Source organism: Pseudophryne corroboree, chromosome 4, assembly GCF_028390025.1.
Source record: "Pseudophryne corroboree isolate aPseCor3 chromosome 4, aPseCor3.hap2, whole genome shotgun sequence".
Taxonomy (NCBI): Eukaryota; Metazoa; Chordata; class Amphibia; order Anura; family Myobatrachidae; genus Pseudophryne; species Pseudophryne corroboree.
Window position 1 is genome coordinate 547457653 of NC_086447.1, and position 23502 is coordinate 547481154.

Consider the following 23502-nt stretch of genomic DNA (forward strand, 5'->3'; position numbering starts at 1 on the left):
TGAGCATTAATGTGTGAGTCATAATTATCACAGACCTGGTTTGGGAGTGTTGTGGACTCGGGGTTTCTTCCGGTGACCGGGAAGAGGAACCGCAACTGGGCCGCAGCAGAGATGGCCGGATGTAAGTTTTCCTCATGCAGGATCAGGTCGGCAGACAGGAGGCACGTGTGGACGCTGAAGGTCTCCTTGAAAACAGAACTTGAAAGGTGCTGGTGAATCAGAGAAGAATACTAGGTGCTGGAGGCACAACTGCGCTAACGTGCACTGGGGCTTGGAAACACTGAAGTGTTTGTAGGCGCTGAAGTGCTTGGAGGCGCTGAAGCGCATGGAGACACTGAGGTGCTTGGAGGCACTGAGGTGCTTGGAGGCGCTAAGGTGCATGGAGGCACGGAGGTGCATGGAGGCACGGAGGTGCTTGGAGGCACGGAGGTGCTTGGAGGCACGGAGGTGCTTGGAGGCACGGAGGTACTTGAAGGCACGGAGGTGCTGGTGGCACGGAGGTGCTTGGAGGCACGGAGGTGCTTGGAGGCACGGAGGTGCTGGAGGCATGGAGGTGCTTGGAGGCACAGAGGAGCTTGGAGGCACGGAGGTGCTTGGAGGCACGGAGGTGCTTGGAGGCACGGAGGTGCTTGGAGGCACAGAAGTCTGGCGATCACCACTCCTGGGGAACTGATGATACTCAGGCACTGATACAGCGCCTGATGCCAGAATTTATACTTCCCACCACCAGCTGGTTGGTGGGAAGTACCTGATGACGTCATCCACCCAGACGCCGGGCCGAGCGACGGGAGCCGGGAGCCGCCAGCGCGGACGGCCGCAGAGAGGACCAGCGCGCCCAGAGAGGTAAGTAAGGAGCCCGGGGCGGCAGCGTGACAATAATATGTAATGGGCATTATGGTGAGTGGCATAACGTGTAATGGGCATTATGGTGTGTGGCATAATAAGTATTTGGCATTACAGTGTGTGGCATAATGTGCAAGGGGTATTACAATGTGTGGCATAATGCGTAATGGGCATTATGTTGTGTGGTATAATGCATAATGGACATTATGGTGTGTGGAATAATGTGTAATGGGCATTATGGTGTGTGGAATAACATGTAATGGCTTTATGGCATGTGGCATAATACATAATGGGCATTATGATGTGTGGCATAACATTTCATGGGCATTACAGTGTGTAGCATAAGTTGTAATAGGCATTACGGTGTGCAGCATAATGTGTAATGGGCGTTATGATGTGTGACATAAGTTGTAATAGGTGTTACGGTGTGTGGCATAATGTGGAATGGGCATTATGGTGTGTGGCATAACATGTAATGGCATTATGGTGTGTGGCATAACATTTAATGGGCATTACAGTGTGTGGCATAAGTTGTAATAGGTGTTACTGTGTGTGGCATAATGTGGAATGGGCATTATGGTGGGTGGCATATTGTGGAATGGGCATTATGATGTGTGGCATAATGTGGAATGGGCATTAGGGTGTGTGGCATAATGTGTAAGGGGCATTATGGTGTGTGGAATAATGTGTAATGTGCATTATGGTGTGTTGTATAACGTGTAATGTACATTACGGTGTGTGGCATAATCTGTAATGGGCATTACGGTCTGTGTAATAATATTTATGGGGCAATACTATAATGAAAAATGACAAATAATATAAAAGGCATTAATCAGGTTTTTTTTTTTCTCTGTGTTTTTGTTTTTCCTGTGTTGTGTAAGGTGCTCTACCTTGAGTAATGTATATAAGGTGTACTACTGTGTGGAGAAATGTGACTGACAGACACCACTGTGCTGTGTAATGCAAATTGGTACTATTCTTTGGCCATGCCCCTTCCCCCTGAAGCCACACCCCTATTTTTTGCCACACGCCTTCGACAAGCACTAACCCTGTTTTGATTGGGGGGGGGGGAACTTTCACCCTAGGCACCACAAGGTCTAATTCCGGTCCTGCCAGCAGTGTTAGTGCTGAAACACACTACCCGGCTTTTGCCGGCCGGGAAAAAGCTGGACGGCTTTTTCCCGTGCCGGCATTGTAGTTAACAGTGTGAGGGCTAGGGTCCCTTCACACTGCACGGCCCCGGCCCGGCTGCCGGGTTGCAGCCGGGTCTCACCACTGGAAGGTCCGGCGGCCGGGCGGCCGCCGGGCCGTCTTTGGAGCCAGTAAACCATGTGTGTGAAGGGGAGCTTTCACACACAACGGTTTTTGGTGAAGCCGTGTCTGATGCTGCGCATGCGCACAGCATCACCCACGGCTCAAAGCCGTCCTGTGTGAGCGACTCTGCCGGTTTCTCCCGGATGGCAAAAAGCCGGACAAAGTTTGTCCGGCTTTTTGCCATCCGGGAAAAACCGGAGTGTGTGTTACAGCCCTTAGGTGGTATGAGCTGTGTTCAGGGGAGGTAGGCACCAGATAAAGTCCACATTCCATAGAAACAGCACCCCCTACCCCCACTGTAATTATGCCTCTGTCCTCTACCTTGCCTCTACAAGGAATGTGTTAATATAGATCTTAAGTTATTGAGCCCAATGTTGCCATTCTTCTGATTCTAATGCACTGCCTGCAGAGTGGCATCCGGTCTACAGTGAATAGGTCGACCACTAATGGTTGAAATGCATTAGGTCGGGTCAACAGTGCTTATGGTCGACAGGCACAGGTTGACAGTTTCAGATGGTCAACATGATAGCGATCGACACACATATGATACTTTTTCATGCTTTACCATCATTGTGGACTATTATTATTATTATTATTATTATTATTAACCTTTATTTATGGCACCACAAGGCAGCGCCCATTACACAGTACATAATCAAATGAGCAAACAAGAAAACAGCACTTACAGTTCAAGACAATATAGGACAGGTATAGAAAACCAGGGTTTAGGTGTCATCAAGAGGAGTATGGAGTATAAGATAGTGTAAGTAAGAAAAGGAAAGGCACATGAGGAAATAAGTCCCTCCTCTTGCAAGCTTACAATCTAAAAGGTGAAGGGCTAACAGACCGGGGTGACACAGAAGGGATAGACAGTGAGCATAGACAAGAGGGTTAGGAGGAGAGTTGGCTAGGTTTGGTGAAGAAGTGGGTTATGAAAGCCCGTTTGAAGTTTTGTGGAGAGTCGGATGGGGAAAGGTAGAGAATTCTAGAGATAGGGAGCAGCACGTGCAAAATCTTGTAGGTAGGAGTGGGAGGAGGTAATCAGTTGGCAGGAGAGATGGCGTGCATTAGCAGAGCGAAAAGGACAGGTGGGAATGTAAAGAGAAATAAGGTCAGAGATGTAAGAGGGATAAAAGTGGGTGAGGGCTTTGTAGGTGAGTGTGAGAAGCTTGAATTGAATTCTGAATGGGAAGGGTAGCCAGTGAAGGCCCTGCAAGAGAGGGGATGTGGGTGTAGTACGTTTGGTGAGGAAGATGAGATGGGCAGCAGCATTGAGGATAGATTGGAGTGGAGAGAGTCATTTTTGAGGGAGGCCAGATAGGAGGAGATTGCAGTAGTCCGATCTGGAGATGACTACTGAGTTGATGAAGGTCTTAGTAGCATTCTGGGTGAGAAAGGGTCTGATCCTGGAGATGTTTTTGAGATGGAAACAGCAGGTTTGTGAGAGGTACTGAATGTGTGGTTTGTAGGAGAGGGAGGAGTCAAGGATTACTCCAAGACATCGCACTTGGGGGTTAAAGGAGATAGTTGTGCCATCGATGGATAATGAAATTGTGGGAGGTGAGGTTATGCGTGAAGGAGAGAAGATGATCAGCTCAGTCTTAGACATGTTAAGTTTAAGAAAGTGCTGGGACATCCCGGAGGAGATAGCAGAGACAGTTGGATACACAAGGAGAGCAGGGGAGAGGTCAGGGGAGGAAAGGTAGATTTGAGTATCGTCAGCGTAGAGATGATATTGTAAGTCAAAAGAGCTAATGAGCTCACCTAATTTGGATGTGTACAGAGAGAAAAGGAGAGGCCCAAGAACAGAACCTTGGGGGACACCTACTGGTAGAGGAAGTGGGGGGGAAATGGAGTCATGAGAGGAGACAGAGAAGGAACGGTCAGAAATGTAGGAGGACAGCCAGGACAGAGCAGTATCATGCAAACCAAGGGAGTAAAGGATTTGCAGGAGGAGAGGGTGGGCTACAGTGTCATAATCAGCAGAGAGGTCAAGAAGAATAAGCAGAAAGTAGTAGCCCCTGGATTTAGCAGCAAGGAGGTCATTGCAGACTTTCATGTGGGCAGATTCAGTGGAGTGCAGAGGATGGAAACCAGACTAGAAAGTGTCAAGCAGTGAGATGGAGGAAAGAAAGACCGTGAGGCGGTTGTGGACAATAAGCTCAAGGAGTTTGGAGGCAAAAGGGAGGAGAGAGATGGGTCAGTAATTGGAGAGATTGGTTGGATCAAGGGTAGGTTTTTAAAGAATAGGGGAGACAAGCACATGTTTGAAGGCAGAAGGGACAGTGCCTGATGAGAGTGAGAGATTGAGTAGATGGGCAAGATGGGAACAGTCAGAAGAAGAGAAGAAGCAGGGAAGGCAGGAGGGAATAAGGTCAAGTGGGAAGGTGGAGGGGGTGAGGACTGGATAAGAACCATGACTTCCTCTCCAGATACAGGGAAGAAAGATGTCAGAGTTGGTAGGAAGGAAGGAGAGGGGGGGGGGGGGGTTGGAAATGGAGGAGGGGTGTTGGCCAGGTTCTGGTGGGATTTTATGTCCTGACAAATGGAGTCAATTTTGGATGTGTAGTACTGTAGGTGGCAAAGTCAAGAGCAGAAAGTGAAGAGGGGAGTTGAGGCGGGGGTGGGCAGAGGAGCGAGTTGACAGTGGCAAAGAGGCGCCAGGGGTTTGAGGATTGGGAGGAGCTGAGGGTTTTGAAGTAAGATGGTTTGGAGAGGGTAAGGGCAGCAAAGTAGGATGAGAGCATAAATTTGTAGTGGAGGAAGTCGGCCTTAGGGCGTGATTTCCTCCACTGTCGCTCAGCGGAACGTCAGCATTTTTGCAGATATCTGGTGCATTTGGTGTGCCAAGGTTGAGGGGTAGATCTGCGAGGGTGAATAGCGGTTGGTGGGGCGACAGAGTCAAGAGCAGAGGTAAGGGATGCATGTATAGGGAAGTAGCTTCTTCAGGGCAGGAAAGAGAGAGAATAGGAGAGAGGAGTGAGTCAAACAGGGAGGACAGGGAAGTGGTGTCAATAGCCTCAATGTTACACTTTATGATGGTAGTCTTAGGCGGTAGAGTGTTAGGCGCCGGGGTCCGCTCGTCGGTGCGGCCCGGCGCCTAGCAACCAGGGACGCCGTGCGCGTACAGCCGCCGGCTCCCTGGCAACGCTAGACGCCGGGCGCACGGAGCCGCTCAGACCCTAGCAATGGGGACGCCACGTTCGGGCCGCGTTCCCCGTTGCTGGGTCTTTTCTAATTGTATAATGGTGTGCTGGCCGTGCAGCATGCAAGCTGCACGGCATTACTTGTGATTACCCAGTCTGGCTCCTGATTGGGGAGCTCACAGTTATAAGCACCCTTTGGACTTCTCACAGACGCCGGTGATAGCTTCCTGTTTGCCTGTGTTGGTTACAGAGAGTTTCCAGTCCTGCTCAATCCGGTTGTTCCTGTCCTCAGTGATCCTGTACTCGGAAATTGTCATCTGTTCCTGGAGTCTGACCGAGCACCTTTAACATCCTGTGGTATTCGTGAGTCGCGGCGTAGCCGTGTGTTGCGGCTTGACCGCTTACTGTTTATTATTTTGTATCTTTGTGTTCTGGAGCTTTTGCGGAGGATTCCGCTCCCCCTGATCCACTCTGGTATCCAGCGGTGCTGGATAGGAGTTACGGATCAGTGGATCTTTGGTTGTCCTTTTCCCTGGCGGCTAGTCCGCACATACTTTTTGGTTTAGTTAGTTAGCTTGTAACCCCTGGCCTGGTTGCTTAGTCAGAGGGCCCCTTGTTATCACCCTGTCTCGGATTTCCCTTTGTCTCCCATTAAGACCTGAGGGGGCATCGGGGTTGGGCAGACATAATCCGCCCTTCGAACGCGGCTGCCATGGGCTCAAGCAACCATAGTCTCGCAGGGGATTTCTGATAACACGGGCGAGACAACGGAGTTAGGGCGCCAGGGGTTACTAGGCTCTCCTGCTCCCACAACCAGTATATCTTTCCAGTACTCAGACCTCTGCCATAAGATCTCCTCTGGTCTGGAGTACGGGAATCATAACATTATCACCGGCCAGACTAAATTTAAAATTAAACAGGAGTTAATTTTTTCCCTTGTTCAGTTGGGAGATTTGTCGGCCTCATGAATCCCACCGGTGTCGGGCCAAATCCTGGCCAGCTTCTAGTTAGCCAGATTCAAGAGCTTACTCAGATGGTTCAGGATCTGTCTCTTCGGGTGAGGTCACAGGAAGATCTGTTACGGACTTCCCCGAGGGTCATTCCTGAACCAAAAATGCATCTGCCTGACCGTTTTTCTGGGGATAGAAAACAGTTTTTTAATTTTAAAGAGTCTTGTAAACTTTATTTTCGTTTGAGACCAGTCTCCTCAGGTACGGAGGCTCAGCGGGTTGGAATTATTATTTCTCTGCTTCAGGGGGATCCTCAGACCTGGGCTTTTGGTTTAAAGACAGACGATCCGGCTTTATTTTCTGTAGACGCCTTTCTAAAGTCTTTAGGGCTATTGTATGACGACCCTGATAGAGAATCATCCGCCGAGAGTCAGTTGCGTGCTCTCAGACAGGGTAGGAATCCCGCAGAGATTTATTGTACGGAGTTTCGCCGTTGGTCGAACGACTGTGGATGGAATGACCCAGCCCTGCGCAGTCAGTTTCGCCTCGGCTTATCTGAGTCTATAAAAGACAGTCTCCTTCAGTATCCCGCTCCTGAGACTCTCGATAAACTCATGGAGCTCTCTATTAAGATTGATCGTCGGCTCAGAGAGCGGAGGGCTGAAAAAGGAGCATCTGTCGGGTCAACTCCTTGTGTTTTTTCCATCCCTGTGGACATAGAGGAGCCTATGCAGATAGGTCTCTCCAAACTGTCTTCTGAAGAAAGAACCAGAAGGCAAAATTCTGGTCTTTGTTTATACTGTGGAGGTAAGGGACATTTTGCCCGTAGTTGTCCGAACAAGTCGGGAAACGTCTCGACCAAGTGAATTGTGAGGGGGTTCACTTTGGTCTGCAGCTTATCTCCTCAAATAATTCACTGTTAGTCCCAGCTAAAGTTTCCTTTGGCAGCCTCTGTTCCTCGGTCTCTGTTTTTGTGGACAGTGGAGCTGCAGGGAACTTTATGGATTTGACATGGGCCAAGACCTTAGGTATTCCTCAGTTAGCCTTGGGTAGGTGTATCACCATGCATGGTTTAGATGGGAGTCCCTTGTCCAATGGGGTTATTTCTCTCTGTACACCTCCTGTTCTACTCTCGGTAGGAGCTCTGCATTCTGAAAAAATTGAGTTTTTCCTCACCCATTGCCCAGCAGTTCCAGTGGTTCTGGGTCACCCTTGGCTGGCCTTTCATAATCCCATCATTGATTGGCAGTCGGGGGAGATCTCACAATGGGGTACCATCTGTAATAAGGAATGTATTACGCTTCCCATCAGAATAGCTGCTGCCATTCCCGCACCCATTCCTGTGGAATACCAGGATTTTGTTGATGTTTTTTCCAAGGGCAATGCGGATATTCTGCCTCCCCATAGGCCTTATGATTGTGCTATTGAGCTAATTCCTGGTGCCACTTTGCCTAAGGGAAGGTTATATGCATTGTCCGGACCTGAAACTGTGGCCATGAATGAGTATGTTAAAGAAAGCCTAGGGAAAGGATTTATCAGGCCATCTAAATCCCCTTTAAGTGCAGGCTTCTTCTTCGTAGAGAAGAAGGATGGTTCACTCAGACCCTGCATTGACTTTAGAGCCTTGAATAAAATCTCAGTAAAAAATACTTACCCTCTGCCACTGATCTCTGTCCTCTTTGATCAGCTACGTTCGGCTGTGATTTTTTCTAAGATTGACCTGAGAGGAGCATATAACCTCATCAGAATCAAGTCAGGGGATGAGTGGAAAACGGCATTCAGTACTCAGTCAGGCCACTATGAGTATCTGGTTATGCCATTCGGCCTGTCTAACGCTCCGGCAGTTTTCCAGGATCTCATTAACGATGTGCTCCGTGAATTTCTTGGAAAATTCGTTGTAGTCTACTTAGACGATATTTTGATTTATTCTGACTCTGTAGAACAACATGTTACCCAGGTGCGTCAGGTTCTAAAAAAATTACGTGAAAATCACCTATATGCCAAGCTGGAGAAGTGTGAATTTCATGTCACGGAGGTATCCTTTTTAGGATACATTATTTCCCCTCGGGGATTCCGTATGGAACCAAAGAAGCTCCAAGCCATCCTTAGTTGGGCGCAACCCACCAACTTAAAAGCAATTCAGCGCTTTTTAGGGTTTGCGAACTACTATAGAAGATTTATTCACTCTTTCTCTGACCTAGTTGCTCCCATTGTGGCACTGACTAAGAAGGGAGCGGATCCTACCAATTGGTCACGTGAAGCCGAGCTATCTTTTCAGACCTTGAAACAAGCCTTTGTCTCAGCCCCTGTCCTCAGACACCCCAACCCAGAATTGCCTTTCATTGTTGAGGTTGATGCCTCAGAGGTTGGAGTAGGGGCTATCCTATCTCAGAAGGATCCGGATTCCCTTGAATTACACCCTTGTGCCTTTATGTCCAGAAAATTCTCTTCTGCTGAATCCAACTACGATGTTGGTAACCGGGAATTGCTGGCTATTAAATGGGCTTTCGAGGAGTGGAGGCATTGGCTTGAGGGAGCGACTCATATCATTTCAGTTTTGACTGATCACAAAAATCTTCAATACATTGAATCAGCTAAACGACTGAATGCCCGGCAGGCTCGTTGGGCTTTATTTTTTACTCGTTTCAAATTCATTATCACCTTCAGGCCAGGTTCCAAGAATACCAAGGCAGATGCCCTGTCACGCAGTTTTCTTCCAGTTCAAGACAACAGTCCTGTTACTCCCATACTTCCGTCTTCAGTCATTCGGGCAGGCCTCACACAGGATTTATTTACCCAGTTAAAGCTGCTTCAACATCAGGCTCCTGGAAATACTCCTGCTGGTCGTCTTTTTGTCCCTGAGTTTTTGAGAGCAACTGTTTTGACGGAGTTTCATGATAGCAAAGTTGCCGGGCATCCGGGAATCGCTAAGACTTTGGAATTAGTCTCCCGCTCAGTATGGTGGCCTGGTCTTTCCAAAGACATTAAGGAGTTTGTTTTTTCGTGTCAGGTCTGTGCACAGCATAAAGTTCCCCGTTCTTTGCCTATCGGTCAGCTTATGCCCTTGAATGTTCCTCTTAGGCCATGGTCTCATATCTCCATGGATTTTGTGGTGGACCTCCCTCTGTCAGCCGGATGCCGAGTCATATGGGTGGTAGTGGACCGTTTTAGTAAAATGGCCCATTTCATTGCTCTTCCCCGATTGCCATCTGCCCAGGGATTGGCAGTCTTGTTCCTCCGCCATGTTTTCAGACTCCATGGGTTACCCACTGATATTGTTTCCGATCGGGGTCCACAATTCATTGCACAGTTTTGGAAATCTTTTTGTGTCTCATTGAAGATGAAATTATCTTTAACGTCAGGCTACCATCCCCAATCCAACGGGCAGACTGAGCGAGTTAATCAATCACTAAAACAATATTTGCGGTTGTACTCGGCCAAACTCCAAAATGACTGGTCTGAGTTTCTTCCATTGGCGGAGTTCGCTTACAATAATGCCTGTCATTCCTCCACCAATGTGTCTCCATTTTTTGCAGTTTTTGGTTTTCACCCCAGAGCTAATTCCTTTTTTCAACATTCCTCTGTCTCCTCACTGACCTTGACCTCTCATCTTAGGCTCATTTGGAGAAAAGTGCACCTGGCTCTCAGAAAAGCGGCATTTCAGGAAAAGAGATTTTCTGACAGGCTCCGGCGGCCGTGCACTTTTAAAGTAGGTGATAGGGTGTGGTTGTCGACTCGCAACATTAAACTTCGACAAACCTCAGCCAGATTGGGTCCTAAATTTATTGGACCATTTCACATTATCAAAAAAGTCAATCCAGTTGCCTTCCGGTTACGTTTACCAAAAACTTTACGGATCGGAAATACTTTCCATTGCTCATTGCTGAAACCATATATTTCGTCCAGTAGATTTCCTCGTAAGATATCTCAGGGGAGATCACCAATTGTTGTACAGGGTCAGCAGGAGTTCTTGGTGGAGAAGGTTCTCGATTCCAAGTTGTCCCGGGGTCGGCTTTATTTTTTGGTGCATTGGAGAGGTTATGGTCCAGAAGAAAGGTCTTGGGTCCTGGATAAGGATCTCCATGCCCCGAGGCTCAAGAGGGCATTTTTTCGAGAATTTCCTCGGAAACCGGGCTTTAGGGGTTCCTTGACCCCTCCTCAAGGGGGGGGTACTGTTAGGCGCCGGGGTCCGCTCGTCGGTGCGGCCCGGCGCCTAGCAACCAGGGACGCCGTGCGCGTACAGCCGCCGGCTCCCTGGCAACGCTAGACGCCGGGCGCACGGAGCCGCTCAGACCCTAGCAACGGGGACGCCACGTTCGGGCCGCGTTCCCCGTTGCTGGGTCTTTTCTAATTGTATAATGGTGTGCTGGCCGTGCAGCATGCAAGCTGCACAGCATTACTTGTGATTACCCAGTCTGGCTCCTGATTGGGGAGCTCACAGTTATAAGCACCCTTTGGACTTCTCACAGACGCCGGTGATAGCTTCCTGTTTGCCTGTGTTGGTTACAGAGAGTTTCCAGTCCTGCTCAATCCGGTTGTTCCTGTCCTCAGTGATCCTGTACTCGGAAATTGTCATCTGTTCCTGGAGTCTGACCGAGCACCTTTAACATCCTGTGGTGTTCGTGAGTCGCGGCGTAGCCGTGTGTTGCGGCTTGACCGCTTACTGTTTATTATTTTGTATCTTTGTGTTCTGGAGCTTTTGCGGAGGATTCCGCTCCCCCTGATCCACTCTGGTATCCAGCGGTGCTGGATAGGAGTTACGGATCAGTGGATCTTTGGTTGTCCTTTTCCCTGGCGGCTAGTCCGCACATACTTTTTGGTTTAGTTAGTTAGCTTGTAACCCCTGGCCTGGTTGCTTAGTCAGAGGGCCCCTTGTTATCACCCTGTCTCGGATTTCCCTTTGTCTCCCATTAAGACCTGAGGGGGCATCGGGGTTGGGCAGACATAATCCGCCCTTCGAACGCGGCTGCCATGGGCTCAAGCAACCATAGTCTCGCAGGGGATTTCTGATAACACGGGCGAGACAACGGAGTTAGGGCGCCAGGGGTTACTAGGCTCTCCTGCTCCCACAACCAGTATATCTTTCCAGTACTCAGACCTCTGCCATAAGATCTCCTCTGGTCTGGAGTACGGGAATCATAACATAGAGATGGAGAAGCAGATAGAGATAGGTTAAAAGTGAGCAGGTAATGGTCAGAGAGAGGGAACAGGGAGTTGGAGAAATCAGAAAGATCACAGCGGTGAGTGAAGACCAGATCCAGTAAACTCCCACTCACATGGGAGGGGAGGAGGTCCACTGGAAGAGACCAAGAAAAGAGGTGAAGTAAAGGAGTTTAGAGGCAGGTGATTTTGTGGGGTTATCGATAGGGATGTTGAAATCACCTAGGATAATGGAGGGAATGTCAGAAGAGAGGTTGTGAGGAAGCCATGAAGCAAAGTTGTCAAGGAACTTGGAGGGCATGCTAGGGGGCAGTAAATGACAGCTACTTGAAGATGAACAGGTTGGAAGAGGCGTATAGCATGGACCTCAAATATGGAGAATGTAAGGGATGGTTCTGGTGGTATGAGTTGGTATGAGTAGCTGAAGGGTAGTAGGAGCCCAACACCACCACCGTGGCGACCCCCAGGTCAGAGGGGGGGGGTTAAAACGTGAGACCCCCAGCAGAGAGAGCAGCGGGAGAACCTGTATTAGAGGGGGTAATCCAAGTTTCAGTGATGACTAGGAGATGCAAGGAATTTGAGATGAAAAGGTCATGGGTGGGGACCAGTTTATTACAGACAGATCTGGCATTCCAGAGGGCACAGGAGAGAGGGAGAGAGTCTGAGGGAGTGATGTGAATGAGATTATCAGGGTTGCTGTAGCAGTGAAGTGGGATGGATTTAGAAGGCAGGGATACAGAGGGTGTAGTGAGTTTGCTGGTTCCTGAGCTAGGAAGGGACACTGCAGCAGTTGAGCAAGGAGTAAAGTGTGGTATAAAGGGATTTAAGGTGAGGTAGGGAGAGGAGGGACGGAGCAGGGCAGAGTGGAGGATGATTGGGCCCAAGGCAGGGTAGAGGTGAATGACAGTGGGGTGTCAGTGGAAGTGAAGCAGTGGGATGAATGGAAGACAGAGGAGGGGAGAGAGGAGGAAATGTAGGAGACAGGATAGAGGTGGGAGCAGGGGACAGAGAAAAGGATAGGGAGGAGTTTTGGGGGGTGATATTGACAGGCTAGACATGCTGTAGTATGGATGAGGTAAATAGGATTATAAGTGTGGAAATAGGAGTGGTGGTTGTAAGATGAACAGAGCAGTAGGATTAAAGAAATGCAGGTGAAAGGATAGTGTTGGAAGTGTTCAGTGACCGTAATATGGTTAAAGCAGAAACTTTATGTAGTAGCAGAAATTGAAGTTGAAGGAGGTGTTATAAATGAGAGGACATGAGAGGGTAATCAAAAAGCAAAGGTAATTCAGACTGGATTTGCAAGTGTGTAAAGACAAAATTATATAGGTTCAGCATGTGCATGAAGATGTTTGTGAATACTGCAAATAAACATTCAAGTAACTGAAGGAGAAATAAAAATTGTAAATGCATCAAAAACATGGCAATACAGTGCCTATTGTCCAGGCTACACAGACAGGATTTGTTAGGTGTGATAAGAAGGTAAACTCACAATTGTGCCAATGAAGATCTTTGTGATCCTGATTATGGATGGAAACTTGATCTTACATATGTTCCTTTCTGCAAATGGGTTGGATAGTGTTCACAGAGTGAAAGTTGGAGGGTGATAAATGTGCACATACAATTGATATTGATAAGTAGTTCATCTGTTTTTGTTTGTGTTGTTAGATGTTTTCTTTCAGTTTTTCATCCAGTTTAAGTCCAGGCTAAGTCCAGGCTTTGATATTTGATATTAAAATTATTAATCTTCTCCCTTTGAGCCTACTCCTTTGGAGTCCTACACCCTGGATCAATCAACCAGGCTTAATCAGCCAACTATACTCTTATATGAACTAATACAAACATGTGTAAGCTATAGGTTCACTGATTAAAACCCCACCCATTGCCCAACATCCACTAGTGGGCAATAAAAGCTAAAACAAATAATGATAGGGGAGGAGGCCATCACAAATCATCCCAAATATCTAAAGGCCAGTACTCACCGACCGATGTTGGAGAGATGTGTGCTGGGCGAACCACTCAGCACACATCTCTCCCCACGCTCAGCACAGCGTGATGTGTGCTGAGCGTGCGGGGGGCGCTCATTTCACCCATCGGGTGAAGTGAGCGACCCGCTAGATTGGCCTGCATGCAGGCCAATCTAGCACCAGCGATAGCGATGCGCGGGGCTGCGCATCGCTATCGCTGTGAGGGGTACACACGGAGAGATCACTGCTTAAAATCTAAGCAATCTAGTCAGATTGCTTAGATTTTAAGCAGCGATCGCTCCGTGAGTACCCCCCTTAACAATTAAACAAGCTAAAGCCTGCTTATAACAATAACTCCAGTTTGATTACCTATGCAATATAGACAGTGCTATGCAATAGTATCCTAGTTCCCTGTGCAGCTGGTGAGAGTTGTAGTAATTGTTCTGATTACCTATGCAATATAGACAGTGCTGTGCAATAGTATCCTAGTTCACTGTGCAGCTGGTGAGAGTTGTAGTAATTGTTCTGATTACCTATGCAATATAGACAGTGCTATGCAATAGTATACTAGTTCACTGTGCAGCTGGTGAGAGTTGTGCGGAACAGTAAACGTAGCATGGTGAGCAAAGTGGGTGTGGACACTAACTGGGGTTCCCTGTGCTTTGACTGTGAAAATTACACCAAAAGAACAAAAAAAATGGTTTGTCGACTTTATATGTGTTGACCATTTTCCATGTTGAGCTTTTCATGTGTTAATCTTTTGTACCTGTCAACCTTTTCTGTTGTCTACCCAGGGGCCGGCTCCAGGCCTACTCACACTCTGAGCGAGAAAAATTAGAAGCGCCCCCTACCCCACCCCCCCAGCCACGCGCCAAAGGCGCGTGTGCTCCCGGAAAAGTGGGCGTGGCCTCACATAGATATGATATGCCCCCCAGCAGTGTCAGATACACATGATATGCCCCCCAGCAGTGCCAGATACACATGATATGCTCCCCAGCAGTGCCAGATAGACATGATATGCCCCCCAGCAGTGCCAAATACACATGATATGCCACCCAGCATAGCCAGATACTTGTTATGCTGCCCAGCAGTGCCAGATACACATGATATGTCCCCAGCAGTGCCAGATACACATGATATGCCCCCCAGCAGTGCCAGATACACATGATATGCCGCCCAGCAGTGCCAGATACACAATATGCCACCCGCAGTGCCAGATTCACATGCTATGCCCCCAGCAGTGCCAGATACATGTCCCCACAGTACTATATACATATATGCCCCACAGTGCCAGATACATATATGCTCCTAGTGCCCGATACACATGTCCCCACAGTGCCAGATATGCCCCCAGAGCCAGATACAGTACACATGTCCCCAACAGTGCCAGATATGCCCCACAATGCCAGATACACATGTCCCCACAGTGCCAGATATGCCCCCAATGCCAGATACACATGTCCCCACAGTGCCAGATACACATCTCCACAGTGCCAGATATTCCCCCAATGCCAGATACACATGTCCCCACAGTGCCAGATATGCCCCCAATGCCAGATAAACATGTCCCCATAGTGCCAGATATGCCCCCAATGCCAGATACACATGTCCCCACAGTGCCAGATATGCCCCCAATGCCAGATACACATGTCCCTAGAGTGCCAGATACACATGTCTCCACAGTGCCAGATATGCCCCCAATGCCAGATACAAATGTCCCCACAGTGCCAGATATGCCCCCAATGCCAGATTCACATGTCCCCACAGTGCCAAATAATATGCCCCCAGTGCCAGATACACATGTCCCCACAGTGCCAGGTATGCCCCCAGTGCCAGATACACATCCCCACAGTGCCCGATATGCCCCCAATGCCAGATACACATGTCCCCACAGTGCCAGATATGCCCCCAATGCCAGATACACATGTCCCCACAGTGCCAGATATGCCCCCAATGCAGCTGCTGCCTGGGAAGCGCAGATGGGAGGACGCGGAGGGAGTGAGACACTACCTGTGTAGCAGGGCATGACACATGGGCCCTGCCATTGGAGCTGGAGAGAAGAGCATAGAGCAGCAACTAGGGAGGATGGGGGAGGGGGGAGCCGCCAGCTTTCCAGCCCGGGCATGACTGACTGAGTGATTCCCCAGCTCCAATTAAGCGCCGGTCCGTGAGCCAATCAAAGCTCATGGTCCGGCAGCCAATCAGGAGCTTTGGCTGCCGGTCCGCGAGCTCTGATTGGCTCATGTGCCGGTGCAGCTTACATGGGGGTTGTGGGAAGCAGGCCGTGGGACAGACGCTGTGCAGGCAGGGACCTGGCTCCAGGGCAGGCTACATTATGGCGGTGAGAGCTAGTGGCGCCCATTGAGTGTGGCACCCTGTTCGGCTGCTGTATTCGAACATGCCTGGAGCCGCCCCTGTGTCTAACTTTTACCTATCGACCTAATGACCCTGTTGACCTTTTGACCATATTAACCATATAGGGTTGGCCTATTGACTGTCGACCAAATTAGGGTTGACCTAGTGATCCATACCCCTGCAAAGTCTACTTCCCCTTAACTGATAATCTATCATTATATTAGCAATCAAGCTTTTCATTTATTCAGCTGTTGCAGGGTTCTCCTTCTTTTGTTTCATCTAAATAGCTTCTGTGTGTGTGACTTTACTCATACTCTGTAGAGGAACGCTTTCATCAAAATATTACAGGTAATGACATAAAGCTCTCTCTATGGGGTGGTCTTCAGTATGCCGACTGTCGGGATCCCGGCGCACAGTATACCGGCGCCTGAATCCCGACAGCCGGCATACCGACACTTTTTCTCCATCGAGGGAGTCCACGACGGAGATGGAGGGAGAATAAAATAGCGTGGCGTGCGTAGCGCGCCACCGTGCCCGCAGCGTGGCGAGCACAGCAAGCCCGCAAGGGGCTCATTTGCACTTGCCACGCTGTCGGTATGCCAGCGGTCGGCCTCCCGGCATCGGTATGCTGGTCGCCGGGAGCCCGGCCGCCGGCATACCATACTACACCCCTCTCATTATGGTCTGTTTTATTTGTAAATCACTCATGTCATGTTATTATCAACCATTAGGCTAACTACTTGCAGCTTAGGATGCAGACATTTTGTAATGGCATTATGAGGCTGTCAGAAGAGATGGAAGACTGCATAACTGCATAGTTACCTTCACACTTGTAAATTGACTACAAGAGCTTAATTCGATTTGACAGAGGTGGTGGTGGCTGGGTGTGGCAAGATGAGCAGGGAGAGATGATCTGATGTGGGCTGGGGGGGCAGATACGTTAATGTGGTTTGTCTGACACAAAACAGGAGAAGACACTTTAACTGGGATTTGATGGGGGGGGGCTCTATAAGTGTATTAGCCTAAGTCTACTGGACACAGGCGGAATTAGCGGTGGTGCAGCTGGTGCCCTGCCGATATGAAGGGACCAGCAGGCGGCAGAATTATAATGAGTCAGATTGACTTATCATTGGTATGCAGCTGCTCTGTGGGCTGTAGGAGCCACTGTGCTCCTGCCTGCAGTTGCAGCCCATTTTACTCACAGACTGAGCCGACAGCTGAGCCAGCCACACTGCTCTGGCATGGGTCCAGGTCCTGATCCCACTGGTAAGTACACCTAGGTTTAGTACAGTACTGTATGTAACTAAGGGGGATAAAACTGGACAAGTGAGCCAGTGGAGAAGCTGCACATGGCAACCAATCAGCAGCACTGTATACTCTTATGGTATGCAAATAATAAATGTTATGTCAATGCTGATTGGTTGCCATGGGCAACTTCTCCACTGGCTCACTTCTCCACTTTTATCACTGCTTAGTACATGTCCCCCTAAGTGTCCCTGTCTGACAGTCACATCACAGTTGTCACTTACTGCTTCTCTCCAAGTCACCCACTGCTTCTCCCTGTCACCCACTGCCTCTTCCTGTCACCCTCTAACACTCCCTGTCACTCACTGCCTCTCCCTGTCACTTGCTACCACTCCCTATCATTCACTCCCTCCACTACCTCACCCTGTCACTCACTGTCTCTCCCTGACACCCATTACCTCTTTGTGTCACCCACTACCTTTCCATGACCCTCTGTCTCCCTGGCACTTTCTGCCCCCTCCCCCTCCCCCTGTCACTCTCTGTTGGTCACTAAGAACTTATTGTCTCCCCAGTCACCACTTGCCACCCACTCAACAGTAATTCTATACTTCAAGTAAATTAGAGAGAAGAGAGAGAGAGAGAAGTAGAGAGAAAGAGGGAGAGAGATAGGAGAAGAAAAGAGAGAGAGGGATGGAGAGAGGGGGGGGGGAGAGGGGAAGAGAGAGAGAAAGAAAGAAAGAAAGAGGATGAGAGAGAGAGTGAGAAGGCTGAGAGAATGAGAAGGGGAGAAAGAGAAAGGAGAGAAAGAGAGGTCAGGGGAGAGAGAGAGAAGAAGGGGTGATATAGAAGGAGAGAGAGACCTAGATAGTGAGGAGAGAGAGAGAGGAAAGAGGTAGAAAGAGATAGGGGAGGAGACGGAGGGAGAGGGAGAAGGAGAGAGAAAGAGAGCGTGAGAGGAGAGAGGGAGGGAAGGTGAGAAAGAGATAAAGAGAGAGTGGGGAGATAGACAGGAGAGAGATGGGGGGAGAAAGAGGGGAGAACAGCCAACACAGCATGAAATAGGAGTGATGGGGAAAAAATGAAAGGGGAGGGCTAGATCACCTTCTCCTGCTTTGTTATGGCCCGCCGCCAGCCACAGCATTCTGGGGGCTCAGGTGTCCCCACTTCCCCCTGGATCTGCCTATGCACGCACATATTGTATACACACTAGGATTCATTTTTGTCACAATCCAATTAACATACTGGTATGTTCTCAGAAACATTTAATTTTTTTTAATAATTTCATACTTCTGACATATGAACTATATTTGTATGAGTGATTTAGGGTTTCATTTTATTATTGGGAGAAATTCCCTAATTAAATTGGCTTCAATATGCAGATTATCTATTTCAGCATTCTTCAGTATTTTCATTCTTCCTGTCAAGTAAGGTAGCAAGCAGTAACATAACCCCAAAGGCAATGAAAGCATTTGCCTCCAGGCACCAGGAGTGTGTGAGGGTACCAGTGGGTTAGTGAGCAGGATCTGGGCTACACATTGTGTATAACGTAGATAGATAGCACATGGCCATTTACAAAGTGTATCGTGTGTTTATGCACATTTTTGCACTCAAGGAGCTCCCTCCTGCTGGTAAGCAATGAGGGGGATCTTTTTTTTGCAGGTGGTCTTGTCTCCATTGGGGCCTTGCCTCTGAGAGTCGAGGCTATGGTGGTGCTAGAGTTTGTATCCTTGCCCACCCCTACTGCTAAGGACAGAAGAAGGCAGACACCACCCCTTCCTCCACCCCTAATCACCAACACCACCATTATCACCACCCCCCGCTCACACCCACTAAGGACAGAGCTCTTGGAACAGTGAAAATGGAATGGAGAGCAGTTGGAGGCTCTCTCCTTCTGGGCGATGGTAGGGGACAGCGATGAGAAAGATGGTGGGGCAGTTAGGAAATACAGATGGGGATGGGGTACAGAGATATAAAAAAGAAAAGGGTGGGGGATCAGAAATTAGAGCGAAACAGGGGAAGGTGGTATAGAGATGAGAGAAAGACTGAAGGACAGAGAAGAAAAGACTGAGGGTGGGGTACAGTGATGAGAGAGACTGACTGGGGAGGAAGAGAGAGATGAGAGCAAAAGAGAGAGAAAGAGATGGGAAAGAGATGAGACAGAGAAACAGTGGGAGAAGACAGTAGAAAAGGAAACCCTGCAACGTCAGGCACAGTATAATGACCTGTCAAATAAAAATATTAGAAAAACATAAAATAGCTTAACGCCTTTTTTTTTGTTTGCTGCAGTATTGTCTCATATAAAAGTTTCCTAATGTTTTCATGATTTTCAGATATCCATTTAATTAATGTAAAAATGCACACATTTATTGATTCTATTTAAGAAAACAATGTTACTAAATAACCACATCTCTCACTCAGATATTTAAGGATCAAACCTTCATTATATTCAATACACAAATTAAGAAGAAATACAGTAGAAGACATTGATTGGAGCTAAGGACATAATTTTTTATAGACTATAAAATAAAATAAAATGGCTCAATATAAAAATATTTATTAACCATTAACAAATGTAATACTGTCATTTTCTATACAGGCTCTCTGTAAAACATACTCCATACTATATTTTGAATTCTGATCCACAAAAAAATGCACTAGTCTGTTTCAGTTTCAACTAGAGATGTGCACTCAGTCTCGTGTTTTGGTTTTAATTTCATTGACATGTTTTGCTTTTGATTTGGTTTCGCAAAACCAACCTCAAATGTTGTAAATGCATCAAAAACAGCTAAAATTATGTAATTTTTGCAATTCAAAGCCTGGAATTTGGATTTAAAATTGAATTCTGCAATTTGTCAAGATCAAAATCGGGACTCGGTTCTGATCGCCTCAGGAGATTAGAAGGGACTTAGGGGGTAATTCAGACCTGATCGCAGCAGCAAAATGTTTTTCTAATGGGCAAAACCATGTGCAGTGCAGGTGGGGCAGATATATCATGTGCAGAGAGAGTTAGATTTGGGTGGGGGGCGTTCAAACTGCTACATATATTGCAGTGTAAAAATAAAGCAGCCAGTATTTACCCTACACAGAAACAAAATAACCCACCCAAATCTAACTCTCCCTGCACATGTTACATTCCCCCCCCCCCCCCCTCCCCTCCTGCAGTGCACATGGTTTTGATGCAATCAGGTCTGAATTAGGCCCTAAGTTCAGTTTGGATCATCAAATTTCTGGTGGGTTCAGATAGCTAAAGTGCTGAACCACACATCTCTAGTTTGAACCCTATGGAATGAAGATTTTTATCAAGTGCTTTGCCAATTAATGAGTACCTGCAGAGCTGATGCCTTGACTGCCTCTTCCAGAATATCCATATTTCTATTCATTAAATCCAAGGCTTCATCGCTTGAGACAGGTGTCTTTGTGTCATCTGGAAGTATAACAGCATGTTCGTAGACTGCACCAATGAACTTGTCTAAAGCTTTGCAGTTAGCAGCAAAAAGAAGCATGGAAAACAGAATACATGTAGCTGCCATAGTGGAAGTATGAAATGCTCCAAAGCTTTGAGTGCACAACACACTTATCAAGCACTTATGTAATCTGCATAGTACACCTCTAACACATCTACCAACTCTGTAGGGTATTGCACAACATAAAACAACACTATAAAATAATAATTAACTAACAAAGAAAGAAACTGTGTAACCCCTGCTCACCGGCAGAGTGGTGTAAGCACCTTTACTTAACACTTTGTTAGAATCAATCACTCTCTAGCTCATTTGCAGTCATCTCAGGTTTTGGTTCAGGAACATGTTAGTTTTGTGTCTGTAGCACGAAACAAACACAGGACCTCATCCAGACAAAATGTGTCCAGAGGAAAAAGTTGCATTTTCTGAATTGGCCACAAACACAAGAAATGTGACCATCTCTTCATAGGTGGCAAATGTGCCTTCTTCCGTGGCTAGTAGCAGGAGAACACTTGCCAGGAATATGAAAGGAGGTATGGCTTCTCTGTGAGTACAAAAGATGTTAACATTGCAGTATACTATTCATACACATTCAGTATATAAGCTGAGTGTTCAAACAATAAGTATCCAATAGAAAAAAAGACACAAGTACATTTTTATGATGCATTGCATCCAACACCAATACATATGTGGGCAGCCTTCCCAAATATACTTTAACTTTGAAAAACAAAAGATCAATATGATCTTGCTTTTAAATCACAGTTGCAGAACTCCAACTTAATTTGCATTAATATGTGTTTAAGATGCATTGGACAATGTAGCCTGTGTCATTATCATCATCAGTTGCACCAGGGTTTGAGTACCTGCAAGTCATATCCCTCCAAACAGGCACATTTGTACTTTGTTACTTGCCATTTTAGGTGCAATCCATATGAGCTTACTCTACCTAGTCACACACTCTCCAACCCCCATGTCAGCCCTCTTGGCACACAGGGCCATAAGTGCAAGTTGCCCAGTAATAAAAGGGATGCAAAAAAAAAAAAATGCAAAGTGTAAGTTGTGGCCATAAAAATACAGCAACTTTCATTGATGTCCAACTCTGAGCAAGGCTCTCGTGTTAGTACTTTTCTTAGTCACAGGGCAATTGAAGGCAATAACTCAGCAGATTACAGTATATCAAGAGATGAAAGGCTCTCTCTCTCTTACTGTATTATTGTCGCTCTGCCTGTTGACCTCTCCCCTACATTGTCTACAGTGTACTTTATATCTCACTGGTTCTCAGCATACTGTGTGATCTCAGTCTCTGCTGACTGAAGTATTGGAGTACCATAGGGTCAAACTGCCACTGCTAAAAGCCTTCTAAATCAGGCAAATCTTTTCATTCAATTCTTTGATTGGACAGATTTATTACACTATGCCTGAGCAGGGCTTCAATAACTCCATCACAGTACCATGCCCCTTGCACCACCAACTTTACCATATCATGCCCCACCTAGCCTACCATTTGGCTGCCCCCTCCCAGAGAGAGGACTGGCAACAGAAATTGTGGGGCCTGGTACACTGACATATATATATACACATATGTTGGACTCAGCACAGACAGGGAGCAAAGAATTAAGGTTCAAAAAGGGTTGAGATTACCTAAAGGATAAAAAAAGGGGCAGACTAGATGGGCCAAGAGGTTCTTATGTGCCATCAAATTCTATGTTTCTATGAGCCAGTGTCTGTGTCTGTAGGATCAGCAGTGGTGCTGCGAGCTGCTGCTGTTTGTATGTCCCCTCAGATCGAGTCTGTCACGGACTTGTGTACGTTGCCGGGCAAAGTCATTCCTGCTGGGCTGGCTCAGGGTTGCTCTTTGGCTGCAGCTGTGGTTGGAGACAAGGAAGGGCCGGCGCAGCACAGCACCAGCATCATCACTGGCACCACAGGGACCAGACAAAGTGACAGGGTAAGGTGGGGGGAGGGAGGTTCATGCTGCTGGCCTGTAGGGACAGCAGTGAGCCTGGCGGGCAAGCAGTTTAAAAAGTATTAAAAGGCACAATGGCCCCATTTTTTCCGTCCCTGATCCTTGGGCCCCTCTGTCCCTTGGGGCCCTATACAGTTGTACCCTCCTGTCACCGAGGCTGCCCGAAGAGAGCAGTCAGAAAGTTGCCAAGTACTGTATAACTGACCTGTAGAAGCCCTGAACTTGAACTCAAACACATGCTATATATACACACCATATAGTACTTTAATTAATTATGTTCAGGGTCAGATTATAGGCGGGCAGACAGGGCAGTCACCCAGGGGCCCCCAGACTGCAGTAAACATTGCCCCATCCTGTCTTACTCTGCACCCTCCCTGGCCAGCTCCAGGCAGCATCGCAGTGTACTGGTGGTTGGACTTGGGGTAGTGGCCAAACACTGGGAATATTAAACAGCACTACCATCTGAGACAGGAGAGTCCAGAGACAAGGTAAGAAGCATAGTAGTGGATGCTGGTAACGATTTTATTGATTGGGGCCACAATAACTTAGTTGCCAAGAATTGATCCGGCTCTGTCTGATTATACTGGCCCCACTTCACATAGTGGTGGGATGAGCTATGCCGGTTGTGGACAAGTGGAAGCCACGCTGTTCAGTTTAGTAGTGGTACCTGTCTAATTAGCAATTACCTATACTAACACTAATGAGTATGTTGCCGAACACCCCATGGGGTCTTAATCCAGCTCTTGTAAGAGGGAAGGGATGTTGTCTGCAAACTCATTCTGCTTGACATAGCATTAGAGTGAGCTTTACCCTATGTCTCAGACTGAGCCTTAGTACACTGCACAATGGGGGTCATTCCGACCCATTCGCTCGCTGCGCATGCGCTGTAGTGCGCCTGCGCATGCGGGACAGCCGAAGGCCATAGCAGGACAGCGATCGCCTCTGCCTGATTGACAGGCAGAGGTGATTGATGGGCGGGAGGGGGTGAAACGGCGGCGTTTGGCTGCCGTTTTGCAGGCGCGGTCCGGCCAACACAGGCATGGCCGGATCGAACGGGGGGCGGGTCGCAGCGGCTGCGTGACATCATACGCAGCC

General features: G+C 47.8%; 1 protein-coding gene across 2 annotated transcripts in view; it reads right to left on the reverse strand.

Annotated features, from left to right (window-relative positions):
• Positions 1-23502, reverse strand: part of LOC134909933 (pantetheinase-like) — a 96327-nt gene that overhangs the window by 52711 nt on the left and 20114 nt on the right. The window contains exon 2 of one of the 2 annotated variants that reach the window (XM_063917360.1): positions 20307-20404. In XM_063917360.1, coding sequence (XP_063773430.1) covers positions 20307-20360 — 54 coding nt within the window. In that variant the 5' untranslated portion in view covers positions 20361-20404. Of the gene's footprint in view, positions 1-20306; positions 22319-23502 lie in introns of those variants that run through there. The other variant, XM_063917357.1, reaches the window with a different exon arrangement.